We start from the raw sequence: 22,460 nt of genomic DNA, 5'->3' as shown, positions 1-22,460 counted from the left end.
TCGAATTAAGAGAATGATGGGAAAGAAAGCAGAAAAGAAAACATTGGAATGCAAGGTATCGGTGCTTTAATTTGTGAAACAAAGAAAAGAAATTAAGAGTGAAGCCAAGTCTATTAACCCTTTATCCGACAAGCACGTTGAGTCATCGTCATAGACTCATAGCCAGAATTTCAGTCTCAGAGTGATAGCAACATTGAATAGATTCATGGCGTCCTTCATCTCAACTAATCAAAAATTATTACAAGCCGCAATCTCTAGAAGTTTCATTTCATTGCAGTATAGATGCCGGTCCTTAAATGTTTAACTACTATAAGCTTGTCAGTTCCTCTTTATCCAACTGGGAATACTGTTAACATGATCATAAGCTATGTATCCTTTTAAGATTTTAACTAGTTGCTATGCACCTGAGCTCTCAGGCATTGGCAACTATGCTCTCCACACAAGAAAAGAATTTGCTGGTACGTAAAGTTTTGGTGAATAGTTTGCCACGAAAAGTCTGAACAAGCGAATCAAATGTTTGTTTGGTGTACAGAAACTCCTAGTTAGTGCAGTTTAATGTCAAAGGGAAGGCACGATTGCTATGGCTCTTGGTTTGGAACAGCGCATGTACTTTTGGATGGGTCATTGTTTATGGTGGCGTCCAATTATACCATGTATTTATGCGCACCTCGTCGGCTCGTCCTTTTCCCAAGATACTGAAATCAAAACAAATAAGTATTTCATCATCTCTCAAGAATGCAAGCTAAAGAATTATGGCTATGGAATTATACATGCAGAGCACGCAGATGATAAATTTGTAGCTGATGTTGAAGATTTGATGCTGAGAGAGTCTGTGATTGTAAAATTATAGTTTGGAGTCTAAATTTAATGATGAATGTTTGAAATTGTCAAAAATTGACTTCAAGAACTTATTTTATGAGATGATAAAATGCAAGGATAACTTGTGGAAATAGGAAGAATGGTTAATATTGAAATAATCTAAAAATGTATAGAATGCGTGCCATATTTTTCTCGGATGGAAGAAAGAAACTGATTTCGTAGGTTTTGATTATAAAACTACAGAATCAAATAGATAATTTTTAAAAAAAAATGAAGGGAGAAAACGATAAATTTTTTGGGTGTTATTTGATTCTCAAAGTTTAAAAATGTGAATGATATAGAGCTTGAGATGATAATGAATGTAGTAATAAACAAGTGACTATAAAACGGATGTCTGGAAGCGTGAAATAGTTGTTTTTCAAAGTGGGTTTTGCTCAATGCAATAAAATAATATATTTTTTTATTATTATTTAAAGATTATTTTTATATCAACACATCAAAATATTTTAAAAATAAAAAAATAATAATTTAAATAAATTCTCAAATAACATTATTGAACACCCTTCCAAATAGCGTCTTAATCAACCAAGTTGTTAAGCAAATTATGTTGTTTAACCAACGCTATAGAGTGAAGATGGAGAATGGTTTGATTATAGAAAATTCTTAAATCATATTCATGCTCGAATCACTGATTTTGATGGCTTTGAAAACACCTTAAATTTATGGAAATGGCTAACAATCATGTTCGTGATTTTTCCAACAACCTGGTTTATGACACAGGGTGTTGGTAACTAACTCAGGTTGAATCCACGAAGGACTCGGGCATTTGATAACCTTGTGTCATTAGTCCTTTATGTCTTAGGATTCGGAGATTTTACATAGGTGATTAGTTTAATTTTAAGTGTCTAGTGGCTAAAAAAATATTATTACAGTTTTAAGAAAATTAATTAAGTTGTAATTAGTGCAATATCTTAATCAATAAAATAAAGAGTATTGGTTTGGATATTTTAATTTCTTACGTTAAATATCTTCAATGACCCTTCCTCTGATGCAAGTGCCATGAGGTTGTAAGCAAAATTTTGGTATAATTAAATGCCTTGAGTTGAAACTTTTGCAATATATCTTCGATGGTATAATTAATTGCCGCTATGGCACTTGATAATTGCTTGAGATGTCGGATGCCCTAATGAAACAATTATTAACCATTAACGATTAACGAAAACTGGGAAATTATTATTACTCTTAAAAGAATACTCTTTTTTTTTTCAGATTTTATTTTATTTTTCAATTCTTTTATTTAATTGAAAATTAAACCTTATAATTCATTTATTTTATTTTAAAATTATTTCAATCTCATGATCTAAGTTATAGATTTTACGGGTTAACCTAGTTGACTTATTTTTTTTAGTTTTTTTAACTTAAATTATTTTTTTTAATTTGAGAATTATAAGTTTTATAATTTATTTTTTATAAAATTATTTTAATTTTATGATATAAATTATAGGTTTTGCAAATTAACCCAATTCACTAAAGTTTTTTTTTTTAATTTAATTTTTCTTTTTCTTCGCTGACGGGATTGTAATTTTATTATTTAAGGTAAAAAAAAAAAAAGTTAAGTGATTGTACAGAAACAACTGCAGAAAAGGAGGAGATACAAGTCAACAAGAAAGTGCTTAGCATCTACTACACAGAAAAAACAAGACAATAAATGACTGCCACAAAGCCTCCATCCGGCCAAACACAAACTTTATCAAGGACAGCGCAACGGCTGGCCCGGTAAATTTTAATAAATGACTGCCACAAAGCCTCCATCCGGCCAAACACAAACTTTATCAAGGACAGCGCCACGGCTGGCCCGGTAAAAATACAATATACCTCTCTCTCTCATAAAGGAAAAAAAAAAAAGAGGAAAGAAAAGGGTTGAGATGATGAAGTAATATGAAAAAAAATTGTTCGTCCATCTGATTATTTATGCCACCAATATTGTGTCGTCCATGATGCATAATTCTCCACATTTTGACTTGACTAATGCCAGAAAGATGGTGGAGAAACGGCCCCGTCTAATCATCACTCAGAGGGGAATACCCAACAGGAAATAAGGGGGGAAAAGGGACAATGAGCATGAGATATATGAATAAGTGAGTGCTTTATATTACAGTGTTTGTTAAAATATATTAAAATAATATTTTTTATTTGTAATATTGGTATATTAATATTATAAAAATAATAATTTAATATTTTTTCAAGTAAAAAATAATTTAAAAATAGATTATAAAGTAAAAATAAATCACAGGAATAAGATTCAATTCATGCGCATTTGGAGATGGATGGGTCCATAACGTGTGAAGATAAATAATAAAAATAATAATAATGAAGGTGAAATCCCATCACTCTTTAAATAAAAAGCTAAAGCTTATTCATGAGCAGTGGTGCTCAGCAGTTTTCAATTAATAAATAGGAAGTGAGAGGAAAGTTGGATATATATCTCTTGCAAAATATCTAGTAGCTCCATTTTTATTTTTTTTTCCTGAAAGGTGATGGGCCCACCAAACATAGGAAATTGGTATTCCGTTGCTGGTCCCCGACAAATCAACCAAAAAAAGTTGATCTCCTTCCCTTTAAATTATTCGCTTGTAGTTTAGCTTCTGTTCTACAGATCCCTATATGAAAGATTTGCTGTGCCAGCAGTACCCAGAGAGAGAGAGAGAGAGAGAGAGAGAGGGAGCTAGCTAACTAGATAGGAGAGGGCCACCAATAACGTCCTCATAATAACCTGTTTCTACTTCCCTTCCCTCTGCTCATACGGTGTAATGACACTGCAAGTTCTCGTGCTATCGATTTTAATAAAAACATCCTTTTGCTTTCGATTTGAGTGATTGGATTTTTATAGTTTGGTCGTTCGGCAGCGAGGGTACCTTCATTTATAGTCGACCTCACATCACGTGTTTAAGAGAGAGGGAGGAAGGACACGTGTGAGATTCTTATTGGTTATCATTTAAAAGAAGATAGTTAGAATTAAAAAAAAAAATGTATCGCAAATCTTTGCCATTTTTTTTTATTTATATCTAGAAATATCTTTTAGAGTTTTTTATTTGCATTGGAGTTTTTCCACTTTATTTCAAAAATACAAAAAAAAAATTGAAAAAATGATAATATCTTTTTTTTGTTATTTTTCTCCGTTAGCTTATGCTGGATCTTTCTTATTTGTTTGCGATTTTAAATATTTTAGCTAGCTGTCTTTTTATTTACCATAGAAAAAGTGTTTTTTTTATCATCCTTTTTGCTTTATTCTAAAAAAATTGTTAATTTATTTTTTTTACTTTATTGATGAAGAATAAAATTATCGATTAATCGATGAAACATATTTTATCCCATTTTTTTTCATGAGCATGGTTCTACAATTTATTTTTTTCATAAAATTTATTATCTTTTGTATTTGAGATTTTATAATTTTTATATAAGATTAATTTCTACCCAAACATTTTTTCTTTGACTTTTGAAAATAAAATAAAAACTCACGTAGAAAAATAAAAATATCAAAACAATCCAGTATAAATTAACAGGAGAATTATTAATTTTTCTTTTCTTTTTATCTTTTCAAAAATAATTTGAAAAAAAATATAGCTAGTGAATGAAAAATAAAAAAATAATTTAATTATAGCAACAAATATATAAAAAGTTGGAAAAGGAATTTAACAATCTTTTTTGAAATCTTTAATATTTTTTGTCAAAACTCCAATCAATTCTTTTGTTTTAAATTGGAACCAGTTCGTGTGCGCGCCCCCTCTCCTAAAAAATTCAAAACGAATGGAATATTGGATAAATAGAAAGACCTTTGCATTTCAAGGGACCAGACTATAAGAATTTAATTGTTCATATTGAACAATAAAGGTATCTTGATATTAAAAAAAAATCGATACGACGTCGGAGATATCTCTAGTATTATCAAGCCTTGAATCCAAATCTAAAATTGAATTTATTTATTTTTCCGTTTGTTTTTCAACAAAAGATACAACGAATTTTAAGCTACATGACGGATAACCTGGAAATAAATTAATGTTTAGGCACCAACAAGACACTTGGAGAAGAGTTTGAAAAGCATCGCACTTTTTATTTATTTATTTATTTATCTGTTGACCATGGACGGGTCGTGGACCGATATTTCTGCAAAAAAATCTCTTCTGAACCCTAAAAGTACCTCGTAGAATACAGTTTTATCATTAACAAAACTGTTCAGCACGCCCCCCGGTTGCTTTAGCGCACGTCCATTGAGAGCAATGCAATAAACAATTTCTGACCAATTAAAAGAAATACGAGAGATCTTCCACGCCCAGATTCTAATTCCTTTCCTTTCCCTGTCACAAATTTCCTTTCTATGCCTTTTTCCAGAAATATTTGATTATTATTTGTGGTGGGACAAGAATGTATGTCTCTTTGGCTTTAGAGAGGACAGCAATTTGTCTTTGTTTGAAATGACAAATGACAATGCAGTAAGGTATATATACACTCACCCGCATGTGATCACGCACTTCTAATTTCTAGCTTTATAATCAAGTAACCCCTCGCAACTCGCAACAAACAATATGCGGACAGAGACGCTTACACGTATACCTAGATAGCTGACCTTCTCCCACCCTGATCCTGCTCGCCAAGCATATCTCAAGGTTTCCGAGCGTGTTTGTTTGAGCGATGCTCGAGTGTTTGATTCCTTAACTACATGTAACTATCGTTCATAAAAAGAGAGAAAAACCATCAATGATGATCCAACTCCCCTCGACCTCGACTTCCACCTCAGCATTAACATTGATATTTAAAAAAATATTTGAAAGTATACTAATGATTACGGTTTAAAATTTTTTTTATTCAAAAATATATTAAATATATTTTTTAATATTATCACATTAAAACAATACAAAATATATTAAAAAGTTTAGTTTAAATAAGAAAAATTAAATTAAAAAAAAAACACAAATTCAAACACGTTTTCAAAAACTAGGTTAATTATTGTTTATAACCATTATCCAACGGTTAAAATAAAAAACAGAGTTAAACCCAAGAAAATTTGTTTACGAGGGGGGCGAGGGGAAAAAAAAACTTTTGGACATTTGTTTTTACCGTATTTTTGCTTAGTTTCTCCCCCGCCCCGCCCCGCCCCGCCCCCTCCCCTTTTTTTTTTTTTTTTTTCCTGTCCGTGTTCTCTGCGTTTTCCTTCTCTTTTGTCTTTATTCAGTTAAAGGGTTTAGACAATCTTCTCTTACGAAGACATGGGAATTCTAAGAAAGAGAGTTGAAATATTTTCTTATATATTAGAATTCCATAAAAATAAAAATAAAAAACTAAGGATTCGATTTAATTACTTGATAAATTTTGATATAATTTTATTATTTTTTAGATTCTAGTTATTTGTTTGAATTGACTTGTTTTTAAGCACTTTTATAGTTTTAATAGTCAGAATTAAGTTCTAATAAAGTACTGCTGTATAGGTTAGGGATGCTTGAAGAAAATTTTTATTTTTATTATTTGAGATTTTATGTGATGCGTTGATAGATAGAAAATATAAAAATAAGATCAACTATTTTTACAAAAATTGTTTATATTATGTTTTTTATTCATTTTCTTAATTACAACAAGGTTGAATAAAACCTCTAATAATTAACTTTTATGAAAAATGAGAAGTTAATACAACTTCTAATAATTAGTTTTATATGGGAAAAATAAAAATAAGAATTCCTATTTTATTCATAAAATTAAAAAAAAATTAAGAATATTTTAGTCAAATCAAATGTTTGGACATGCTTTTACACTTTTATATATCCTGTGTTTGAGAGTGTGATAATAATTACTTTTTAAAATGTTTTTGGTTTGGAAATACATTAATATATATATAATGTTTTTCACATTAGTATATTAAAACGATCTAAAAACATCAAACCAATTAATTTAAAATAAAAAAAAATTTAAAATTTAAAATAAACAGATATATAATAAAAAATAAAAACTAATATTTAGTTTTATAACTGAAGTTATCTTAACCAGGGGCAAGCTAGTATTAATACTAGCGGCAAAATTAAACTTTACACTTTAAGGAGAAGTCGTAGTTGTTCAAAAAATCAAGGAACATCCCCCAACTGAAGGTGTATTCGCCCATCAACAAAATATTTGAAAATTTTAAACTGTAACCGCCACACATATAAAATATATATAAAAATTTTGACGCGTTGAGTCATCCGTAGAAGACCGGAGGAGGAGTTCTTAATAATGGAAGGAGCTACCTAGGAAGAGACATGCGTCTACTTTGAATTCATGTTAAAAGTTGTTTTTTTAAATATTTTTTTATATAAAAATAATATTTTTTATTTTTTAAAACACATTTTAATATTAATATATTAAAAAAAAACAAGTAAATAAATAATTCAAAACCGTAGTTCGATGACACTCTCAGACACATCCTAAATTTAAAAAGAAAAAAGGTGATATTCGAGAACCTTTAGTTGTCTATAAAATATTTTTTAAATAAAAATATATATTTTTAATTTTTAATATTACAACATCAAAATTATTGAAAAATAATAAAAATATATTAATTTAATATTTTTTAAAAATATTTTTTTAAAACATCCTCAAATATATATCCAAATTCCCAACACAATTTAAAACCCACTCGAAACAATTACTTGGAAAAAAAGAAAAAGAAAGCAGCTGAAAAGGGTCTCGCTAAAGTGAACAAAGAGGTAGCAACAAAACACCACGTCAAATCAAACACCTTTTTTCACCTCTCCCCCACACTTTGAGTGTGTTCAATAGTTTGCTTTGATATTCCACTCTGATGATGAATGGTAAGTGTGCGGTAGTGGGTGCAAGGCTTATTCTCTCCCTGTCATTTTCAACCTTTACGATTTGAAGCGACCCCCCACTCTCTCTCTTCCCACAATCACATGCAAACAATGGACTCGTAACTCGGCCACTTCACTCCGAGCGCGACTCAGCTACTCTTGAGGTTTTTTTTTTTTTTTTATTATCATCTTAATTATCATGCTTTGATCTTCTACTTGATTTAAAGCGCCAATGATTCTTCTACTTGATCTCAAGCTGTGAAAAATGGATTCTCTTCATGGCTTTGAAACTGATCAAGTAAAAATATATGTATGTATTGTTCTTAAGAGTCTAATTTACTCTCACTGATCATGTTTAATTATTAGGTCAACTCATCTTTGTTTAATCACTCCGGGACACAATAATCTCTGCTTTATGAAAAGTGAAGGTTGGTGTCGATAGAATTAGAAAGCTGAACCCTTTTTTCTCTCTCAAAGGACGGGTGTGCTGTGTGCAGTGCACAGCACAGCACGGTACGGTTTGAGAAAGGGTAAACAAAACAAGCTAAATCTATTTATGGTTTTCTTTTCTTTTCATTTTAATATAATAGTTTGATAAAGTTTTTGAAAAAATAACAAAGGTTCAAAAAATATTAAAAATATAATATAATTTTAACAGGATTTTTATTGAAAACAACGGTTATATAGATAAGGGTTGTTTTAAAAGTTATCTTTCATTCAAATTAATTAATCAATATAAAAATTAATTTAAATTTTTATGAAGATTAAATGGCTAATAAATAAGATTCAAAATACAAGGTCAAGGAAAAAAAAAAAAGATAAGTTGATATGACATGAAAAAAAATAGAAAAAAAATGAGAGAATAAAATAATGGGTCTCTGAGGACATTCCGAGATTCTTTTTTTGGCACACCTGGTAACATTAAAAAGATTTCGACGGGACAATTTTAACAAGATCTTAGAAGGTCGTAGTGGTTTAGGGGTTTTTGTTTCAAGAATAATTATGAACTTGTTTGGTGATATTTAAAGGTGTTGTTAAAATCATCTCGTTAAAATCTTTATAACAATATTAAGTGTGTTGAAAATAGAGCCCTAATGTATCCCTGGTTACCCATTGTTTTTTTTTGTTTTTCTCTTGCATCATTTTCTCTCGTGCCACATCATTTTATCGTTTTTTTTTTATTATTGTATCTTGAATATTATTTTTTAGTTATTGAATCTTCAAAAAAAAAATATTGAGTTGAATTTTGTTTACGTCAATTAATTTGTAAAAGACATATATTTTAAAAATAAACACAGAGGTGTAAAAAAAGATATTTTAAAAAGTGTTTATATTCAAAATATGCTATTTTTTAAAATATTTTTTCAACCTATATTATTTTTTTAAATTTTTTACCAAATTGCGTTATTTTTTAAAAAAAATTCCAAAAAATTCTACATGATTAAAACATGTTTTCTGTAAACTATAAAAATAAAACTCAAGTATAGGCCAAAAGTATTGTTTTCCATTGGATCCATTACTCCTTTAGATTTTTTCCACCTAATAATATAATTCTATAAAAGCGAAACACCCAACTTTTAACTTTAATCAACAACTCAACAGCCAATCAGCTGGGTCTGTTTTACCACCGAGCCTAATTATAACCCAAACACTCGAGTCGACCTGGTGATCTAACTCATCGCTGGGTCAACTCACTAACAGTACTTTTTAAAAACTCATTGACTCTCACCCCCTCTCCAACAAAAAAAAATTACACGTAAGCAGACAGTGACATTGACTGTCACTGTTGGTCCACTTAAACAAAGTGGACATGGCATCTCCTTCTCCCTCTCCCCTCTCAACTCTCAAGCTTAGCTTTATGTTATCAAACTCTCTCTCTCTCTCTCTCTCTCTCTCTGGTAAGCACAGAACAGAAAGATCTTCAGATATATAGAATCTATACTCACCACCTGTCTCTATCTCTCATATCGGACCCCACGTCTCCCCTCCACCTCCACCACCACCACCACCTCCTCCACCACCAACACCAACACCAACACCATCCCATTATATTTAAGTTTTGAACACCCCTTGCCAAAACACCTACCTCATTCTCTTTTATTTCTTTTTTATAACCCTATGTTTATCTTTCTCTATTAATCAAAGCAAAATATTACACAATTACACACACACACACAAACATAAAACAAACGTAACGAACTTTTCTTTATCTTGTAACTAACTCTCACCGATTTTACGGGCTATGCCTACGCCGGTAACTACAGCGAGGCAATGCTTAACTGAAGAAGCAGGTCACGCGCTCGACGAGGCAGTGAACGTCGCTCGCCGAAGAGGACATGGTCAAACTACGTCGCTTCATGCCGTCTCGGCTCTCTTATCACTCCCTTCGTCACCTTTACGTGACGCGTGCGCGCGTGCGAGGAATTCTGCGTACTCATCGAGACTTCAGTTCAAAGCGCTCGAGCTCTGCCTCGGTGTGTCACTAGACCGAGTGCCGACGAGTCAACTCAGCGATGACTCACCTCCCGTTTCGAACTCGCTTATGGCTGCTATTAAACGGTCCCAAGCGAACCAGAGGAGACAGCCTGAGAATTTCAATCTGTATCATCAAATTCAACAGCAGCAACAACAATCGTCTTCCTCAATTTCTTGTATTAAAGTGGAACTTCAGAATTTGATTCTATCGATTTTGGATGATCCGGTTGTGAGCCGGGTTTTTGGTGAAGCGGGATTTCGGAGCTCCGAAATCAAGTTGGCTATTGTTAGGCCGTTACCGCAGGTTTTTAAATTTTCCTCGTCACGTTTCAAAGGCCCGCCTTTGTTTTTATGTAATTTATTATCAAGCGAGGATCCGGATTCGTTATATTCGGGTCCGGGTCGGAGGGGTGTTTTCAGTTTTCCATTTTCGGGCGGGTTGTTTCTTAACAACAACAGCAACAATAATAATGGGGATGCTAATTGTAGGAGAATTGGTGAGGTTTTAGCAAGAAACAAAGGGAGGAATCCTCTGCTTGTAGGTTTATCTGCTTATCATACACTTGCAAGTTTCAGTGAGATGGTAGAGAAAAGAAAAGAGAATGTCTTGCCTGTTGAGTTATGTGGATTAAGTGTCATCTGCATGGAAAGTGATGTTAATAAGTTTATAACAAGTGAGAATTTCGATAAAAAGTGTGTGGATTTGAGGTTTGAGGAGTTGGGTCAATTTGTGGAGAAAAGTTTAGGACCTGGGTTGTTGGCGAATTTTGGTGACTTGAAGGCATTTGTTAGTAACGACGATCATAATAATGGTATGGATGATGCCGTTAGTTATGTTATCGAGAAATTGACAAAGTTGTTGCAGTTATATGGAGGAAGAGTGTGGCTTATCGGTGCGGCGAGCTACGAGAACTATTCCAAGTTTGTTGGAAGATTTCCTTCCACTGAAAAAGATTGGGACTTGCAGCTCTTGCCTATCACTTCTCTCAGGACTCCTTCCGTGGCTGAATCTTATCCCAGGTCAAGGTAAAGTGGCCTCTCTTGCATTCCGTACTAGTATTTGTTTAGATTTTATAGATATGTATGAATGCATGCAAGTCATTTTTTAATGGTTTTTGAATTTAGAATTGGTTGTTAAAGTGCTAGCAGTTCGCTCTGGGTTGTTTCTATCATGATCTTTTTAGGGGGGCATGATTGTTTGTTTTTACTTGAATTGTAATTTAAAATAGTCTCTGTTTTTTCTGATCGAGTCTCCAGCCAATTGTGAAAGCATCTCCAAGCCATGCCTAGTTAAATTAGTGATGTTATTATAGTGGTATGTGATGCAAGACAGAACAATCTTATTTCTTTGGTTATGTTTCAGTTATTTTTCTTTCCATTACCGAGTACAAAATTATGCATGCTAACTCAGTGGTTACTTACCAGTTAGGGTGATATGATCTTAATTGGGTTGTCTTGGCCATATCCTTTTTATGAGATGCGCTAGTTGGCGATCAATGCAACTTTCTATTGCATCATGCATTTAGGTGATTTTATGTTGAGTTTCTCATTCTGTCAAATATGCCTGTAGTACTGCAGAGTACTAAACGAGGTATGTGATTTCATTTCCTAGTTGAGGTGAATGTTTCACGTATAAGTTTATCATAACTCAATAATTTCCACAATTCAGTCGAATACATTAGCCTCTTTCTCTTAGAAAGGGTCCCTTTTTTAATTTGAATCAAATTGTTAGCTGAGGTGCATTGCCATTTCTTGCCCGCTGTTACATTATGAATACAATAATGGTGCTTTTCTTTACCTTGGCCACATCCTTTACCAGAGTTCCACTGGTTAGGATTGTCAATTGAGGTGAGTTTATCTAAAATTTCTTGCTTTGCATGCTATGTTTTAAATTTTTTTATGACATAAAATTAGTCCAGAATATTACTGGTGCAGAATCATGCATGGATTTGGTAGCAAGGTATCAGACTGTTAACGATGTTGTCTATTAAAGGCCACCAAGAGGATCATTTTCCATAGAGTAGATTAAGATTTTTTCAGCTAAAGGGAATTATGGGAGATGTATAATTTACAATTTTCATATTCTAAACCATATTTGAAGCAAAAGTATCAATTGAAATAAATTATTACTGCACGAGCCACAAAATCTCTAAAATATGGAATCTTAATCGATACAAACCATAAATGTTTTTCTTCGCATTAATAACTTATTCCTCTTTTAATTTCAGAACAATGTTTTGGATCTCTTAAAACATGCACTACCAGATACCTTTTAGTCTTGGAAAAAAACAATTCGCTGTTAAATTTTCTTCAACTCTTTCTTGCTTTCCGCTTGATGGTCAAGTACTCCCTTGCTCTCTCTCCCTGCTTTACTAGTTTGGTGCCAGACCAGTGGTGTCTTAAGCCATGGTATCATTCATCCCATAGCCATCTTTATATTGCGTACATGCACGCTTCTTCTGGAAAGTCTCAGGTAAAGTTGTCATCCATAGGTGAGTACTTTCTGTAGTCTACCAGATGCTCACATACTGCCATGGACACTTGTCTCTGCCCCCAAAGTAATTAGCCAACAACTTCTCATTTTAGTTTGTCTTTTGATCTTTCAAAATCAACTGTGTAAATTAGCATGAAAGAGCATTTTCATTCCATAAGTTGAATTACGCAAATAGCAATTTCTTTTATACAGTCTCTTGTTTTGGAGACAATAATAATAATTCATCCTTGAGGTATTCATGTTTTTCAGGAGCTAAAAATTCCCTACCATTTTAAGGTCCTTTTTGTCTGAGCATGTGGACCTTCCTTACATAGGCTGTATGCATGTGTATGATTTCATTTTAACCTTCAATCGTTTATAGCCTATATTCTCACAGTTTCGTCTTCATGCTGTAATTGCAGCTTGATGGAGTCATTTGTTCCATTCGGTGGGTTCTTCTCTACACCTTCTGACTTGAATGCCCCTTTAAATAGATCATGCAAGTATTTACCCCGTTGTCATCTATGCAACGAGAAGTGCGAACAAGAAATACTTTCTGTTTCAAAGGGAGGATTCATTGGTTCAGTAGCAGACCAGCACCAATCTAGCTTGCCTACTTGGATGGAGATGGCTGAAATTGGCACAAACAAGGGACTGGATGCGAAGGTGTGTATCGTTTTTAACTTCCAAATAGAATATGCTCTTTTATTTTAACTAGAGATGACTATGCTGTTGTCCAAGTGTTGAAATGTAATATATTGTGGTTCGTAAACGTCTGAATCACTACATAGGACATCATATGTAGTTAACCTGGCTCCCATCTGGTCTCATTGGAAATAGAATTTATGCACCAACAACATGTCTAGGATTACAACATTTACGAACTGATTGCAGGATCCTTATTCTAAGCCCAACTTCCCTGTTAGGAACAGTGAACTTAACTAGGCTCTATGCTTTTGGTGTAAAGTTTTGGACAAGACCTGGTTAACATTTCTTTCTTGCAGGATGAATGGAGGGAAAATTATCCTAGAACATTTGATTTAACACACTGCATTAACTTATAAAGAATTTTTGCTGTATCCATATAAAAACCATTTCATACCTTTTCAGTGCAGACCAGAGATGATGGAATGGTATTGAGTACCAGAGTTGCAGGTCTGCAAAGGAAATGGGACAGTATATGTCAGCGTCTTCATCACACCCAACCACCTGGGTCAAATACTCATCCCCCTCAGTTTCCAGCTGTCGCGGGCTTTCAGCTGGTCGAAGATGAAAAGGAAGATGCTGAAAATCTCAGCAGCAAAGATACAAGTGCACTGCCAAATGGAAACAGATGTGTGAATGTAAATTCATACATTCCCTCTGACTTACAGAAGACATCGAGAAAGCAGTTAGGTTTCTCTCTTCCTGTTGTTTCTGAGGCTAGGAGTGATAGCATTCTATCCAAGCAATGGGAAAAACCTTCCAAAGAAGAAGATCTCGGGTCAAGTGGCCTCAGATCTCCATATAGTTTTTCCAATTCATGCATGGTTGATGGTAGTCAAGCATCTCCTACATCCGTGACTTCTGTGGCCACAGATTTGGGGTTGAGGATAAGTTCTATTGGTAATGAACTGAAGAAAACTGTAAACCAAAACCACATGGAGCTTCCACATGACTTGTCAGGTTCTTTTTCAGCAAACGTTGATCTTGTGCATGGGAGTATCTCTGACCATCGGGCTCGATCATCATCATCTTCTTCTCCTGTCTTTGGTGGGCAGTTTGATCCCAGTAATGCAAAGATGCTCTTTAGAGCTGTTGTTGAAAGAGTTGGCTGGCAAGATGAAGCAATACGCATTATTAGCCAAACAATTGCTCACTGCAGGGCAATAAATGAGAAACGCCAGGGAGCAAGTCTCAGAGGGGATATTTGGTTCAGTTTCTGTGGACCTGATAGATGTGGGAAAAAGAAAATTGCTTCCGCCCTTGCTGAGGTCATATATGGAAGTAGGGAAAACTTTATTTCTGCAGATTTAAGTAGCCAAGATGGGATGGTTCATGCCCACATGGTCTTTGACCGCCCAGAGATGAGTGGCTACACTGTAAAGTTTAGGGGGAAGACCATGGTTGATTTTGTTGCTGGGGAGCTGTGCAAGAAGCCCTTGTCCATTGTGTTTCTTGAAAATATAGACAAGGCAGATGTGCAGGCTCAGAAGAGCTTGTCGCAAGCTATTCAGACTGGTAAATTTGCAGATTCCCATGGGAGAGAAGTTGGAATCAGCAATGCAATATTCGTGACAACTTCAACATTGACAGAGGATAAAGTTGGCTCTTCTAGCAATGATTTCTCCACCTATTCTGAGGAGAGAATATTGAAAGCCAAAGACTGGCCAATGAAGATATTAATTGAACGAGTTCTTGATGAAGAAATGGGCCAAGTTATTACTCCAATCACTGCGAAAAAGGACATCCCAAGTTCTATCTTTTTGAATAAAAGAAAGCTGGTTGGGGCAAACCAAAATCTTGACCGCCAAGAAATCACAGAGATGGTGAAACGAGCTCATAAGATGTCAGCTAGGAATCTAGATTTGAACCTTCCTGCCGGAGAGAATGACTTGCCAGACACCGATGATGGAAACTCTGATAATGATCCTGAATCTGATATCTCCAAGGCTTGGTTGCAAGGTTTTCTTGAACAAGTGGACGCAAGAGTGTTTTTCAAGCCTTTTGATTTTGATGCTCTTGCCGAGAGAATATTGAATGAGGTTAATGGGTGCTTCCACAAGATTGTAGGCTGGGAATGTTTGCTAGATATTGATCCAAAAGTCATGGAGCAATTACTTGCAGCTACCTATTTATCCGATCAAAATAGAGTGGTTGAGGACTGGGTAGAGCAAGTTCTTGGTTGGGGATTTGTGGAAGTTTTGAGAAGGCACAGCCTGAATGCAAATTCTATCGTGAAACTTGTTGCCTGCAAGAGCTTATTTTTGGAAGGACGCATGCCAGGGGTTTACCTTCCGACAAAAATCATTATCAACTGATGCCTTCATAAAGGGATATTCTTGTATAATTTAGCATTTAGGATCTAGTAGCTTCTGTTTAGCCTCTTAATCCCGTTAATTTTAGGGGGTTTTGCAGGATAGGTATGTGTAACTGTGTATTATGTATAATCTGCGGTTAGTGCTTGTGTGGTATGTCATCTACTTGTTAAATACATAATTAGATTTCTTCATTGCTTTTATCCCTACTGTTGAAGTACCCTTTTTTATTTTTTGGTAATTCTGCAGGGGTTTGTGTTGTCTTAGCAGACACCAATACGAGAAAAGTCATGTTCCTCTCAGCAGAAATGCCATGAAGTAGACCTTTTTTTTTTTTTTATTAGCTTCATTTACAGGATGTCTTGAAGTGAGCAATATAAGAAAACCAAAAGGCCCTCTTGTTATTGTTATTGTTTTGGGGGTGGCTACGCGTTTTGACACGTTATAAGAAAAATACCTTGCCCTAATTTGGAGGGGAGGAAAAAAAAAAAAAAACATTGATGTGCGTTTCCCCCTTATCAATTTGTTAATATTTTATGCATGCCGATTTATTTAACTTGAGCTTGAAAGTTTCATTACTTGGGCTCACCATAATCATAAACTATAGTTATGCTCTATATATAAATAAAAATAAAATAAATTAAGTCTTAAGTTGATTTATAAGAAAAATGATATTATATATATTTTTGTTCTTTTGGTGAGGGGGGGCAATGCTGTTCAACATGCTAAACTAATGGGCTTGAAAGTCCAAAACCCTAAGAACACGGCCCAATTAAACAAAACCTCCCAAAACAAAAGTCCATTCTCTCACAAAAACCAATCCTGTAACAACCTCTCTCCTACCAAGCCTCGTCTTACACTCAACAAATCGTCCTCTCTCTTGCGCTGCCGTGTCAGACCCCAAAAGTGTCACAAAACCCAAGAAACATACGACCTCCCCTTTCCCCTTCTCTCTGTCTCAGTCAGTCTCTTCACAACCTCAACAGAAACACATCGATGATCTTCGTCTCTCTCCTGTCCTAACATTAACCCGATCCATTACCAATAATTAATCAAGCTACCTACCTGCTATAACATAATTTATTAACATATGTATGGCGTCCCCTCGCACTGTAGAAGAGATCTTCAAAGATTACAACGCCCGTCGCTCTGCCCTCGTTCGCGCTCTCACTATTGGTATCTCCATGTCAAATCCCTAAATCTCTTAATTATTTATTTAATTTATTAATTAATCTTCGCATATGTTTATATTATTTGTCTTGTTGTTGTTTTTTCTTTCAGAGGCTGATGAAGTCTACCTTCAATGCGATCCAGGTTTGTCTCTCGCGCTCTCTTTTAAGCTAAAAGCTGACCAAACAAACAAACTATTTTTCTTCCTAAAGTTTTCTTTGCTATTAGTGTTATGCTGTTTTTGTTATTATTAATTTCTTAATTCTTTGTGATTTTACTTGAATTTTTCACTATTTTTTGTCTTAAATTCCGAAATTGACCTTGGCAATGTATTTAGAAAAAGAGAATTTGTGTCTGTATGGACATCCAAACGAGTCCTGGGAAGTGACTCTGCCAGCAGAGGAAGTTCCGCCAGAGCTCCCTGAGCCGGCGTTGGGCATTAATTTTGCCAGAGATGGAATGACGCGTAAAGACTGGCTTTCTCTTGTTGCTGTGCACAGTGACAGTTGGTTGCTTTCAGTGGGATTCTACTTTGGTGCACGACTTAATCGCAACGAAAGGTGCATTTTTCATTCTAATTTTGATTGTTGATTTCCCTTCACATTGGTTTGAAAATATCGAATGAAGCTTAGCTTTTAATTCTCCACATTTCTGAGACTTACACTAATTTTGCGTGATGTTAATCGCTTTATGTGGTGACTTGGTGTTCTGATTTATGAACAATGTGTTGTGTAATTCATGTGAAAAATTGAGTTACTTATTGTAGCCTGAAGTTCTTGAAATTAGGGAGGGATTCACAATGCCTGAAATCTATAAACAATATTTGAAGCATAGCACTCGATATCTACAACTTATTCTTTTTTCTTATTAAGATAAAGTGAAAGGCATATAAAATTACTAAAGTTCAAAACTTCATTTGGTTAGTGGCCAAGAAATTTTGCACAAGAGGGTGATAAAACATTTTAAGACATGGAACGGTGGAAGGAATTACTTTCTTACACTTCATGAACACTTAAATGGTGATATCGAGATAATTTTACGAAAACTCTGTCAAAGGTAATTCTAGCACATGAATTGCCAGAAATTTCATGTGCTAGAATTGATATTTCTAATTTATAAATGCATTCATATATGTAATTGTTTAGCAAAGCAATCATTCTGGACTTCACTAACATCTTAGCTCACTTGATAGGATTATTGTATAATACTCCTTTTTAACAGGATTCAATGGTGTTCCACAGTTACATGTAAAGACAATGTTTTGAAACTGTAAAAGCATTTTTTACCACATAAACAATTAGCGGTATTGAGTAATAGCTTTCTCAAGTTCATGAACATTAGTGCATATTTGACTACACCACTTGTACAAAATGATATTTTAAAATTGGAAATGCAATTTGAGACGTGTGTGTGTGTTTTTTTTTTAGTTCCAACGCCCTTTTCAAAGTGAATTTCAGGCAAGAAGGCATCAAATTGATGTCTTTTGAGGTGATTTTTGATGATTTCGATGTGTTGTCAAAAATAAAATAAAAACATGAAAAAATTATTTCAATATATTTTCAATTGAAAAACACGCATATAGTGGGGGAAAAAGTGATATTTCATGTGCTTAACTAGCTTCTCCAGATCTTAAAGACATGTTCCTTGTGTTTACTTCATTGAGATGAAAGAAATAGATGAAAGGGAAGTGAAAAGGGTACGTAGTGGGATAGAACAATATCCTTGCCTAACAAAGTTAACATATATGTCTATTTTACTTGTCTTCTCTTGTTTATTTTCAACTGAACAGCTGTAAACAAGATTGCTATTGAATTGGTGTGGGATGTGTTTTTCAGTGAGCTTGTTTGTTACCTCACCAAGAATAACTGTTATTAGCATATTTGCAGCAAAATCACTTGGAGATTTCTTCTCAACTTGTGTATAATTTTCTTTTTTAATAGGAATATGGTTGGTAACTTTTCTATGTTGATGTAGAAAAAAAGAAGACATTTGGTTTATTGGGGTAACATTACATCATGAATGTTAAAATAAAAACTGACCCGTACAGAAACACAAAAAACTGAACTTAATGAAGCAAAATGCTGTTTGAAGTATTTGAATCTAAAGAATCAATACTTATGGCTGAAGATAGTCCCCTCGTTTAACTGTTTAATTTGTTGTCTTGTCTTGACTGAAGGTTTGCCCCATTGTTAAACCTCCTGTAGTTGTATTTGTTGTGGCAGAATAGTTTCTTCACGAAGTTTTTGATGTGAAGTGGGTTTCGTGAGGATGTAGGTCTTGCATCATGTCTTCAGTTTGTGTTGCTTTCCCTCCACTCTGTTAGTTGGTTAAGCTGCCTTGGTCAGTCAAGAACTGTAGATTTGAATGTGATGTGACGTGCCATGTCACTAACTTGTAGCAAAACTACAAGTTTCTTCAAAGAAATAAGTTTTGCTTTATGCACAAGTTATAAAAGTGATGTGGTGCCTTCCCTCAGTGGGGTCTGGTTAAGTATTGTCCATCATCTGCCTCAATATATTCAGTGTGGAATTAATTTTAGTTACTCGAGAGGGAATCTTGACCTTTGGAGTTTGCAGCTTCTTGTTTTGACTTTTGGGATTGAAGTTAGCAGTTTTGCAATTATGCAGACGCACTCCAGTAGTGCCTTTTAAGCACTGAAGAGTAATCTTTCCATCTTCTTCTTCTTCTTCGTCATCTTTTTTTCTTAATGAAACATGTGAGTTGATTAGCGGGCTTCTTATCTCAATTTTTATAGTATCGTTTACACTTGTGTTAATTAAGGGTATCTTCTGTTTAGTATGTGTCTTGGGAATGAGCAGAACTTTGTTGGGTTGTGCCTGATTGCTCTATGGCCCACATGCACCCCCTTTTTCAGAATATTACAATGTTCTTGGGTAACCAGCCTGAGATGCAGATACGAATATGATCATAGGCATATATGGCACAGAGTGAACTCAAGTTTAAGTCAGGTTGCTTTGACATATCTCTACCATGCCCAAGTTCACCTCTTTGTGAGAATGTGGATTCATCGGATTCATCCTGTGTATGATGTACATCCTAGGCATGTATCCTGAATAAAGTGAACTTAAAACTGGACAAACATGGATCTTCTTGGGGGTGCATACATATCTCTAATGCAATTGTTTTATGATCCCTGACCTTGTCGATCATTCCTGCTTCCAGGAATTTTTATTCCTTACTAGAATGGTACATGATTGGTAGTGTTGAATAAGCTTATTAGCTGTGTACTGTATACTGTATACTGAGGACCCTGTGATAGAGCTGGTAGCTATTTTTAATATTGGCTTGCATTATGATTTTCTTTTTATTATCTTGCCTTTTCTGTTCTTTTCATGCACCTATCTCAATGCTTTTTGCACAAATGATTCATATTGAGGTCTCATCATGGTTCACACTTTATGCTTCTGATGATTTTCTCTCACTTGGTGGGTGTTCATTTGTGTATTAAGTCTTTGATTTCAATGCTGACAATTCACGGGAGCATAATTTAGTGGTTTTATGCTTTTTTTCTGCAGGAAGCGCCTGTTTAGCATGGTAAATGATCTGCCCACCCTCTTTGAAATTGTGACTGGGAGGAAACCAGTAGAAGATAAGCCTAGTGCTGACGGTGGTAGCAAATCCAGGAATAACACAAAGGTGAAATTGTTTTTTTCTCTGATCAACAAAAGCATTGCAATCTATCAAATTTGAGCTCCATAAACACATATGCCTTCTTTTTATCAACTAATTTTGGATCTATAACCTGCCTATTATATTTCAGAGATCAACTGATGGACAGGCAAGAAGCAATTCCAAGTTAAGTTACGTGGAGGATGAAGATGAGCATGGGGACACCCTTTGCGGGAGCTGTGGAGGGAACTACAATGCTGATGAGTTTTGGATTGGTTGTGACATTTGTGAACGATGGTACCATGGAAAGTGTGTGAAGATAACACCAGCAAAAGCTGAAAGCATCAAGCAGTACAAATGCCCTTCTTGCAGCACAAAGAAATCTAGGCACTAACAAACAGTCAAACTTGTGAGGAGATTGACCTCGTTCTCTCTCACCGATGTTGTTCCAATGCACTGATAGTTCTTTTTTTATTTTCCTTAAAAAATGGAGTTGAGGCTATCTATGGGATCGGTGTTTACCTAAGTGGATGTTGTTTTAACTTTGGAGTCTTTACACTGAGAAATCGGTCTTAGATTTTGTTTAATGATAGTTTACGGAATGATTAATACTAACGGTGCCACTATTGAATTGCAGGTGGCTCTTTCGGAAGAAATATTCCTAGGACAGCCACAGGTGGGTGCAGTTGTAGATCCTAGATATATATGTGAATGTGTGATTTGCATTTACAACTAGGATTTTGGACTGCATGTAGACGTGGCTATGCCTCTCACAGCCCATTTTTGCAACTTGGCTGGGAAATTTTGGAGTACAGATGTTAAAATCTAGAGATATATTTTCATTCTTTCTGGTTGGTAGAATATTTTCCTACAGAGTTAGCTGTTTCTAACACGACTCGAAGGAGTTGGAAGTTTTATTTTTGCGTAGGCAAAACTGCGTATGTTAACATGATCCTCGTGAGTCTTGTATATCATGTGCGGAATCCGACTGCTTTCCCCGAGGAATGAGTTCATTTCATAATCAAGGAAAAAAGAGAAGACGAGGAGCTAATCCTTGTTACATAGCTGAAACCACCCAAGACAATTAATAATAAGCAAAAATCTCAGGTGCATTAGGCTTGTCTAATGTCAACTTTACATGAGAGAGAGGAAAAAAATCAAATCTATTCCTAACAAAAACACTATAGATGGATTCATATTTCTTGAATAAGAACACTGATTATTATGCAGACAAACATTTATTTCCATCCATGAAAAGTAGATCCAGGCACACCAAGTAATTCCCAGGGTTCCAAAATCAAAGGGATCTTCTGCAAGTTATGTTTAGTGCGCAGGCAAATTCTTGGTCCTGATTCGCTTGAAGAAGCTACGCTTCCAACACCTCAGTTCATATTTCTTCGACAAAGAACATGTGGTGTCTGCTTTTGTTTGCTTGCTCGCACAGAAGACCTCCTGTATTGGTTACAAGTCAAAGCACATTCACGGAGCATTTATGATGCGGCACCTTCCTCCATGACTTGAATTTCGCCACACAAAAATCTGCTGTCTGCTAGAGTTGTTGCTAATTATTAGTAATGTAATACTCTTCAACAGATAAACCAATAAGCCAGTCTAAACTATAGATAAATACATAGATTTTCTTCTTATTCCTTCTTTATCATGTTCTATGCTGGGTTAGGAGGTCGGGGGCAGTGCTGGTGGTGCAGGTCCAAAAGGACCTTATATAGCTCCCTAACATTTTACCCGAATCTCAATTTCATACCAAAGTAATTAATTTTCTCAAGTTCATCTCCAATGTATTAGACATTTCTCAATTGGGTCCTTTATTCTAAAGCCATCAAGATATTGTAAAGGAAAATGTCAAATTGTCTTGAAAAGGTGTCGTTTTACTGTATAAAATAATGAGAAATATTAAGACAAGGATGGAAGGAGTTCAATTGAGAAAACATTTAGTTCAGTGATCCAATTGAGAAGTGGTGGATGCGTTGGGGACTAATTGAGGGTTCCCAAGAGAAGTAAAGATAGTAAAAATATTTTTTAAAA

The 22,460-nt window shown here is 34.7% G+C and overlaps 2 protein-coding genes across 3 annotated transcripts; both read left to right on the top strand.

The window, feature by feature from the left end:
• The first annotated feature begins 9,502 nt into the window (after positions 1 to 9,502).
• On the top strand, positions 9,503 to 15,820 carry LOC7474431 (protein SMAX1-LIKE 8). The gene is made up of 3 exons (XM_024609957.2): positions 9,503 to 11,153; positions 13,023 to 13,266; positions 13,716 to 15,820. The coding sequence occupies exons 1-3, from the start codon at positions 9,895 to 9,897 to the stop codon at positions 15,618 to 15,620; spliced, it is 3,408 nt and encodes a 1,135-aa protein (XP_024465725.2). The 5' UTR covers positions 9,503 to 9,894; the 3' UTR covers positions 15,621 to 15,820.
• A 623-nt stretch (positions 15,821 to 16,443) lies between these two features.
• LOC7490325 (PHD finger protein ALFIN-LIKE 2) lies at positions 16,444 to 21,369 on the top strand. 2 transcript variants are annotated; one of them, XM_024610330.2, is made up of 6 exons: positions 16,444 to 16,793; positions 16,899 to 16,931; positions 17,125 to 17,347; positions 20,324 to 20,444; positions 20,569 to 20,826; positions 21,055 to 21,369. In XM_024610330.2, the coding sequence occupies exons 1-5, from the start codon at positions 16,712 to 16,714 to the stop codon at positions 20,809 to 20,811; spliced, it is 702 nt and encodes a 233-aa protein (XP_024466098.1). In that variant the 5' UTR covers positions 16,444 to 16,711; the 3' UTR covers positions 20,812 to 20,826; positions 21,055 to 21,369. The 2 variants fall into 2 exon arrangements, with proteins under 2 accessions (XP_024466098.1, XP_002316208.2); XM_002316172.4 differs by lacking the exon at positions 21,055 to 21,369 and having other exon boundaries at positions 16,445 to 16,793; positions 20,569 to 21,004.
• The last annotated feature ends 1,091 nt before the right edge of the window (positions 21,370 to 22,460 follow it).

The sequence above is a fragment of the Populus trichocarpa genome, chromosome 10, assembly GCF_000002775.5.
Source record: "Populus trichocarpa isolate Nisqually-1 chromosome 10, P.trichocarpa_v4.1, whole genome shotgun sequence".
Lineage (NCBI taxonomy): Eukaryota > Viridiplantae > Streptophyta > Magnoliopsida > Malpighiales > Salicaceae > Populus > Populus trichocarpa.
The sequence above is the reverse complement of the archived record's forward strand: the minus strand, read 5'-3'. Positions and strand labels throughout refer to the sequence as shown.

Coding starts and splice junctions, on each gene's coding strand:
- LOC7474431 (XM_024609957.2), top strand. CDS start 9,895: ATGCCTACGCCGGTAACTACAGCGAGGCAATGCTTAACTGAAGAAGCA. Junction 11,154..13,022: donor GAATCTTATCCCAGGTCAAG/GTAAAGTGGCCT, acceptor CTGTAATTGCAG/CTTGATGGAGTCATTTGTTC. Junction 13,267..13,715: donor ACAAGGGACTGGATGCGAAG/GTGTGTATCGTT, acceptor TTTTCAGTGCAG/ACCAGAGATGATGGAATGGT.
- LOC7490325 (XM_024610330.2), top strand. CDS start 16,712: ATGGCGTCCCCTCGCACTGTAGAAGAGATCTTCAAAGATTACAACGCC. Junction 16,794..16,898: donor CGTTCGCGCTCTCACTATTG/GTATCTCCATGT, acceptor TTTTTCTTTCAG/AGGCTGATGAAGTCTACCTT. Junction 17,348..20,323: donor CGACTTAATCGCAACGAAAG/GTGCATTTTTCA, acceptor TTTTTTCTGCAG/GAAGCGCCTGTTTAGCATGG.